Source organism: Oncorhynchus gorbuscha, linkage group LG16 (assembly GCF_021184085.1).
Source record: "Oncorhynchus gorbuscha isolate QuinsamMale2020 ecotype Even-year linkage group LG16, OgorEven_v1.0, whole genome shotgun sequence".
NCBI lineage: Eukaryota > Metazoa > Chordata > Actinopteri > Salmoniformes > Salmonidae > Oncorhynchus > Oncorhynchus gorbuscha.
In genome coordinates, this window is record NC_060188.1 from 67,176,607 (window position 1) to 67,185,329 (window position 8,723).

At 47.3% G+C, this 8,723-nt stretch overlaps 1 protein-coding gene across 1 annotated transcript in view; it reads right to left on the reverse strand.

The window, feature by feature from the left end:
* The window catches only part of LOC124000899 (insulin receptor substrate 1-B-like), an 18,462-nt gene extending 10,370 nt beyond the window's left edge, over positions 1-8,092 (reverse strand). The window contains exons 1-2 of the mRNA XM_046307577.1: positions 7,500-8,092; positions 2,482-5,778 (exon numbers count right to left, since the gene is read on the reverse strand). Of these exons, the coding sequence (XP_046163533.1) occupies positions 2,482-5,778; positions 7,500-7,860 (3,658 nt within the window). The 5' untranslated portion in view covers positions 7,861-8,092. The remainder of the gene's footprint in view (positions 1-2,481; positions 5,779-7,499) is intronic.
* Positions 8,093-8,723: the final 631 nt, after the last annotated feature.

The window sequence follows — 8,723 nt, forward strand, 5'->3', positions numbered from 1 at the left end:
CCGATATCTGAACAAGACAGCCTCATCGAAATTGCAACAAGCAGTTCTGTGAAATTTGAATTTAATCAGAAGTCACTGCCAGATTTCTGGATTGGGCTGCGCTCAGAGTATCCTGCCTTGGCAAATTGCGCTGTTAAGACACTGATGCCCTTTACCACCACGCACCTATGTGAGAGTGGATTCTCGGCCCTCACTAGCATGAAAACTAAATACAGGCACAGACTGTGTGTGGGAAATTATTTACAGTAAGACTGAGATTCTCTCCAATACAACCCAACATTGCGGAGTTATGTGCATCCTTTCAAGCATACCCTTCTCATTAACCAATGGTGAGTTATTCACAATGTTCGATTAACAAATAAGGTTTTATATGTAAGATGGCTAAAATAAAGAGCAAAATTATTGATTATTATTATGTTAATATTTGCTCCCTGGTCCAATAGGAGCTCTTTGTCATTTCCCACGAGCCGGGTTGTGACAAAAATGCACACTCATTCTTATGTTTAATAAATGTATTGTATATTGAGTGTGTAGAAGGCTTACAATGATGTCAAAAAATAACATTTGTGAATGCGCTGACCCTGGTACTAGAGGGGTATGCAGCCGGTGGATAAGTGTTTGAAGGGGTACGGGACTATAAAAAGTTTGGGAACCACTGGTCTCGACAACCTCTCAGAGATGGACAAAAAGGTGACAGGGTTTGTTTGAGGTCGTTTGAGAAGGAGTGTTGGTGTTACAGTTGAAGTCGGAAGTTTACATACACCTTAGGCAAACAAGTTTAAACTCAGTTTTCACAATTCCTGACATTTAATCCTAGTAAAAATTCCCTGTTTTAGATCAGTTAGGATCACCACTTTATTTAAAGATTGTGAAATGTCAGAATAATAGTAGAGAGAATTATTTATTTCAGCTGTTATTTCTTTCATCAAATTCCCAGTGGGTCAGAAGTTTACATACACTCAATTAGTATTGGGTAGCATTGCCTTAAAATGGTTTAACTTGGGTCAAATGTTTTGGGTAGCCTTCCACAAGCTTCCCACAACAAATTGGGTGAATTTCTGGCCCATACCTCCTGTCAAAGCTGGTGTAACTGAGTCAGGTTGGTAGGCCTCCATGCTCACATATGCTTTTTCAGTTCTGCCCACAAGTTTTCTATAGGATTGAGGTCAGGGCTTTGTGATGGCCACTCCAATACCCTGACTTTGTTGTCCTTAAGCCATTTTGCCACAACTTTGGAAGTATGCTTCCATTTGGAAGACCCATTTGAGACCAAGCTTTAACTTCCTGACTGATGTCTTGAGATGTTGCTTCAATATATCCACATAATTTTCCTGTCCCTCCTGCAGCAAAGCACCCTCAAACATGATGCAGCCACCCACTTGCTTCACGGTTGGGATGGTGTTCTTCGGCTTGCAAGCCTCCCCATTTTTTCTCCAAACATAACGATGGTCATTATGGCCAAACAGTTTTATTTTTGTTTCAGCAGACCAGAGGACATTTCTCCAAAAAGTATGATCTTTGTCCCCATGTGCAGTTGCAAACTGTAGTTTGGGTTTTTTAAAGCGGTTTTGGAGCAGTGGCTTCTTCATTGCTGAGCGGCCTTTCAAATTATGTCGATATAGATCTATTTTTACTGTGGATATAGATACTTTTGTACCTGTTTCCTCCAGCATCTTCACAAGGTCCTTTGCTGTTGTTCTGGGATTGATTTGCACTTTTCCAGCCAAAGTACGTTAATCTCTAGGAGACAGAACGCATCTTCTTCCTGAGCGGTATGACGGCTGTGTGGTCCCATGGTGTTTGTACTTGGTAACTATTGTTTGTACAGATGAACGTGGTACCTTCAGGAATTTGGAAAGGATGAACCAGACTTGTGGAGGTCTACAATTTTTTTGTGAGGTCTTGGCTGATTTCTTTTGATTTTCCCATGATGTCAAGCAAAGTGGCACTGAGTTCGAAGGTAGGCCTTGAAATACATCCACAGGTACACCTCCAATTGACTCGAATGATGTCAATTAGCCTATCCGAAGCTTCTGAAGCCATGACATCATTTTCTGGAATTTGCCAAGCTGTTTAAAGGCACAGTCAACTTAGTGTATGTAAACGTCTGACCCACTGGAATTGTAATACAGTGAATGACAAGTGAAATAGTCTGTCTCTAAACAATTGTTGGAAAAATGACTTGTGTCACACACAAAGTAGATGTCCTAACCGACTTGCCAAAACTATAGTTTGTTAACAACAAATTTGTGGAGTGGTTGAAAACTGTACATGCTTCCCTATGTGTAAATACCCTTGCAAACTCTGATGGTGAAATAAGATGTATTTTTCAACTCAAGCAGTCATTTTAGGAGGCCTGCCAACACTGAAGCAATTGTGTGCCAGAAATGTATTCCATCACACAGAATAACAAAGATTTCTACTACTGCTAACATACCCATTTCTGTGTGCATTTGGTGAAAACAGATAGAGTACATTTACCTTTTACATCTTTCCTGCTGCTCTGATGATGTGCTCTCAACTCCTCTGATTTGCAGAAATCAATACTGGCATAGCCAGGGTTGTTCCCCAAACCAGTCATGCCTCCCCCAACTACCCCACTGTGGACGGATGTGAAGATGTTGTGGGGGACGGTGGCTCCCCCCTCCAGTCCAGTCTGAGAGCTGTCCTTAATGGCCAGGTCCAGATCAATATAGTTAAGGCCTTGTTCAGCAGACCCAGAGGATGAAGCCTGGGCTGCGGGTGCAGCAGGAATGGCACCTTGAGACATAGCTGCCTGTGCATTCTCCCACGGTGAACCCCCCTCCAGCCCTCCGTGCCGATGAGGCGATGCTGCCTGGGCAATCTCCAAGAACAAGGAGCCTGAGGAGGATAGGTGGAAGGGGAGAGAGGGAGGAGTCATGATGAAGGTCTCAGAGCGGTGGCGTCTCCGTCCCAGTTGGTCGCCCCTGTCAACCCTGTCTCTGGCCAGCCTGCTACTTTGCTTCTGGGCAGGAGATGAATAGGACTTTTCTGAGGGAAAGACCAAGCCTGTTTCCTGCTCCATTGATGATCTTTGGGCAGCGTGCATGGCAGGCGTTGCAGGGTTAGGCCCTAAACCCATGCTGAAGGCCATCTCTGTGTAGTCTGTATATGATGTGGGTAAGTCTGTTGGCACTGCCGCCCTATGCCCACCTACATTGCCCTCTGCTGCCCTAGGAGAGGGCCTACTACGGGCCAAAACTCTGGGCTTCTGGGCGATGGCTGGGGGCAGGCTGAAAGGTGATTTAACAGGGCTCCGGGGGGATGGGCAAGGGGAGTTCCCCATCCCCAAGTCCATGTTGACGTACTCAGCAGAGGCAGCGGAGGTGGCCAGAGGTACAGAGAAGCTGCGGGGGAGGTTGGTGGAGCCACTGTGGCAGAGGGCTGGACGGTCCAGGGGCCTCTGGGTTCCATGGGTCACTGACAGTGCATGCTCTGGCCCCCACTGGTCTCTTCTCCTGCACCCCATGTCACCACCCCTGAACACTATGCTGACATAATCCCCAGGGCTCTGAGGCACTGTGGGAAGGAGATTCTCCTTAACCCTTGGCAAAGTGTTAGCTTTAGACATGTCCACCGACACACTGAGGGGACGAGGCTTCATCTGCTGTCCCCCTGGGCCATGCGATGCACATTTTTGCTGGTAGGATCCGTCCTTTAAGCGTGCTCCTCCATTCCTGAACCCGCCATTCCTGAACCCTGTCCCTGTTCTTGTTAGTCTTAGCCCTCCCCCTGTTGCCACTGATTTGGGCCTATCATCCAGGCTCTCACTGCTAGCTGAGCTGGAAGAGAAGGAGGAAGAGGAGAGGGAGAGTTGACAGCCTCCTGCAGGGTCAACTGTGGCTGTGTCCCTCTTGCTGTAGCCCACTTGTCCACCCCGATTTCCAGGACCGTTATGGTCGTGATGACCCCCCTCCTTTCTTTTCCCTTGATCTAAGTCATCTTCGAAGCGTGTAGAGAGTGTGTGTTTGTAGGATCGTGGCAGAGAGAAGTAGGAGTAGACCATCTTGGGTTGTAACTGGTTCTGTTCAGGTTGGGAGGGGGGTGTGCTGCAAGCTGAGCGGATGCTGATAGGAGACATGTTCATGTAGTCACTGCCAGCTCGGCTCTCCATGCTGCCCCTGCTCCCCCACATGGCCATTCCATGCAAGTCTGGGGAGCAGCTGCTATTGGGGGACATGACCATGTAGCCCTCTGAGACAGGCAGGCAGATGTGCTGGGGGGGAGACACACTATTGTTGGGAGTCATGGCCATGTACTCATCATCAGCCCCAGGTTTGGCACCGACGTCAGACACGGCCACAGATAGAGAGAGGGAAACAGGAGAAGCTGTCACTCCGGGTAACATGGCCATGTAGCCACTGTCCACTGGTGCCCCTCCTCCCACCTCTCCTCGGATCCCATCAGCCCTCGCCCGGGTCTCCCCAACCACGACTGCCACTGCCGAGCCCCCTGCTGCCGAGCCCCCTGATCCACGTTGTGACACAAAGGCATCCCTGCTAATACTCTGCGACATGACAGTGTACTCTTCGTCCTCATCCTCTTCCTCCTTCCTACGAGGGGCCAGGCGTTCGTGGGCAGCCAGGGGCAGGGAGGCCCTCTTGCTGAGGAGTCTGCGCTCTGCCTCACACTCCCTGCTGGAGGAGCGCCGCAGCATTCTGCGGCCCTGAGGACGCTGATGGGACCCAGGGCGGCTCTCTCTCTGGCCCATCACTATGTAGCTGGAAGAGCTCTCTCCATGAGCATGGTGTCCCATCACCCCATGGGACCCTCCTGGCAGACTGGGGACAAGCAGGGAGTGCTCTCCAGGGCTGGAGCCATACTCGTCTGAGGAGCCATAGTCACTAGGGGAGCCCGACACAGAGACTCTTTGAGGGACACGGGTGTAAGAGCAAATGGCTACATTTCCCATTGCCCCTCCAACTAGTCCACACTCTGAGCCATGACCAGAGCTGGAGGAGAGGCTTGGGGCTGGGGAGGGGGCTGGGTTGGGGGTGTAGCGGGCCAGGCTGAGAGTGATCTTAGCTGGGGTTGGAGCTCTGGTGGGCTTGGGTCTCAGGGTGGGTGTAGTGGAACAAGATCCATTCAGGCTGGGACTGGAACTTGCCCATGCCCCCCTGGGTCCACATCCACCCTCCTCCATCCTTCCCCCGATGCTGGCTGTACGCGCCCTGGGGAATCCGTTACGTGGTGTGGGTGAAGTGCTGGTGCAGCTGGCCCCACCTGCTCCAGGGGTCTCGGTCCGGGATCGTCTGCCGAAGCCCACCTGGCTGGGGGGTAGGTTGGGGTGGTGGCGGCGGGTGGGGACACTGATGGGGTTGGAGGTGGTGCCACCTCCAGCTGTAGCTCCCACAGACTGGGATTTACTGCGCTGGCGGAACTCCTCGCTCAGTGCCTTCATGGCCTCCAGCAGGGTCTCATGCATGTTCTGGGCCACCACCGAGTCCTCCACCTGCATCCAGAACTCCCCAGGCCCCGTCATGGCCGAGCGGCCCACTTCGATGAAGAAGAAGTTCTCAGAGTGGCCGCAGCGACGCACATTCATCAGCTGTAGGACCACGGTGGCCATGTCAGAGTTGAGCTTGACGAAGTTGACCGTCTTGTCGGTCAGGCACAGCCGGTAGATGCCCACTAGGTTTCTGGCCTGGCCAAGCCCTTTAGGCCACACCTTGACCTGCCACACCTCCTTAAAAGCTGGGCCTGGAGGAGAAGGGAGTCCACACTCCCCACCACTGCCACAATTCTCTGGGCTTTTACCTGCAGAGAATCACAACAAAGACACATATCAATACACAGCAAGACAAAAAAACTATGCAAAGAGATATACAGTGTAGAGACAGAGAGAGAGACACACAGAGAGACAGAACATGTGCTACAACTGACGGTTGACAGACAGGAGACCAAAATATTGTATACAATATTCCTATAGTATCAAGGTCAGAAGGACCGTCAGTTGTAGCACATACAGCACATTTAGGAATGCCGCACCTTAACTGGCTTAAAAATCGCTGTCCATGTGAGAGACACATTACTAGCCCCATTATTCACGCAGGAAGGTGTTGTTGCATGAACACATTCATAAAACAATATTTTTGAAGACAGTATCATATAACAAAACCCCTGCATGATGGTTAAGAGCATGTGGTGGAGTGACATTTAATATTGTGTGAATAAGGCATATTTTTCAAAACCATTTCTTTAACATTATTGGGTTGGTGCAATAAAGACTGTTTCTAGTCATGAAAATTATCAATCTTTATAACCTACAAGGTGTCAATACTCTAATTACAATGTTATTACTGACCATCAACATTGTAACTCCAGATATGTTCCATCTAGCAACATTCATGCTCCACTCAAGAAACAAACATATGTGTTAGTGTAGCCTTGTTCTTTATAGTGTACCTTAAATTGGGTTGTTCAACGAAATGAGTGCCTTTTGCGTTTTTAATTGACACCCTGTTACAGTCAACCCTGTTGATTTGTTTGGCACTTAATAAGCACTTAATATAGTCATTTTTTAAATTTAACCTCTTGAGATGGAAAAAACGTTTGAACATGTGCTCCTTGACGATGTTAAAATGAGGTGAAATCAAACATTTTTGGGACCAAGTTACACTACTTAAAAGGTACCCAATTAGTGGAACGACCCAATTGCATATGCCTATATAAATAGAAAAGACAAGATCTACGCCCTTACAATAAAGACAAACGTAATGTTGAGGAAATGATGTGCCACATTATTACAATCATTTTTTATATATATTTTTTAATCATATTACTACTGAAACGATAGCAGTGGGAGTTAGTGTCACAGCATAACAACCTACTTTAAACACGACGGAAACTAATAGAAACCCGTTTCCAAATGAAAACACGGAGATGCAGCGGCTCTCCCCCATGCCAGCCAACGCCATAGCACAGAAATGTAGGTTATGCGCACGACGTGCAGAGTTATGTGTAGAAAAATAAAAACATTACAGCGGACTACTCGGCTGCATCCTCTGCAGTAGCCTAGACTACGTGCTATGAATGATGGCGTCCTGCAGCCTATTTGGTCGCAAATAAGAATACAACAATTCCATATACTGGTTCATGCATGTTTGCAATAATGTTGTAGGGTAACATGCAGGAAAATGTAAATGATGAAAAACATGATTATCATGGTTATTATACTGCTGAGACTGAGCGCGTGCAGCAGTGGTCCACCACCCCATTTGAACTGCTATGCACCTGCTCATATCTTGATTTATAATAGCAATATTCTGTATTCAATGTACTATATAGATACACACACACTACAAAGAGCATCACACGTGCGATGGGCTATAAAGGATACATTAACATGATGTCGCGTTACAGATGTAAATGTCAAATGGATGTCAATCCAGAATGGCTAGACCAACATTGGCCCATGAAGACTAAACGCGCAAGGGGAAAATGGAGCATGTATAGTAAACCCTTGTACTATGGCTTACATTTCCACTGAAGGTCCAGCATGGCCTGGTACCATTCATTCTGGACCTCCTCACTGTCTGCTGCAATGGCAAAGCTCTCCCCGCGGGTATACATCACTATCATGTGCTTGTTCTTGGAATCCGCCCGCTTGTTGATGTTGAAGCAAGTCTCCAGATCCAGCGCTTTTTTCGGGACAGGTGACTTGCTTTGGAATTTCTTCTCATTCTCATAATATTCTAGACGGGCAGGGCCCTGTTCCGTGGCTTCTCTCAAAACGAAGAATCGCCGGTGCATAGATTTCTGCTTGCGGAGATACCCGCTTTTCCGAACGTCCTCGTAGCTCTGCTGCTGCTGTAGCAGCTCCGCAGCCTCGTTCTCCATTACTAGGCAGGTCTCTTGTTTTGCTTGCTTAAAATCACCCCCACTAAAACGAGCAGGTTATTCATTTATTATAGCCACATTACTATTTTCTTTCTCATCGTTTCCATATAGTGAAGCATCCAACGCGCGTGCGTTCAGAAAAAGCGAGCTAATTTGAACATGTGTTATTTCTATAAATCAACCTTTTCCCACGTCTGCGAGCACACATAGACTGGCACATGCGGCGAGTGACGCCTGCACTGGTCCTTATAGCCAGCCTATGCTGCTTGCTGGATGGAGTATTATGCCCACTCCTACTCCGTCTGTTTACTGTAGACTGGCCTACTCCTACTCTGCATTGACTGTCACATTGATGCTCCTCTATGCATGTTCATCTGCTGCACACTTCTATTGAAACGTCAGTCAAATGACTGTTTGGGTCTTGAGATTGATAGTGGGGCAAAACTGAAAGGACATTGCGTTCAGTTAAGGTTAATTATCATAAAATACAGGATCTCGGGTTCTTGTTTACTGTAGGCCAACTAAAAAAAAGCAATATTGTCTATTTTATTTAGGCTATCACAAGCCAGTGATCGCATGTTTTACCATCGATGGACTGATCAATAAATATCCAAGTTAGCCAATTAGGCTAAGTCATGTTCTATTTAGCCGTTATATGTACTTACAGAAATAAACCCCTTAACTAGTCAAAATTAGAAAACAAGACCAGACATCTACACGGATTATATGTTTGTGAGTCATATCATTCAATTTCCATTCCGATTTTTTTTTTAATTATTCAATGCGGTATCCCTTCTGACCATTGACAGATTTATTCAATCATGTTTTCATCAGAGCGTTTGCGACACCTGTTGGTCACTCCC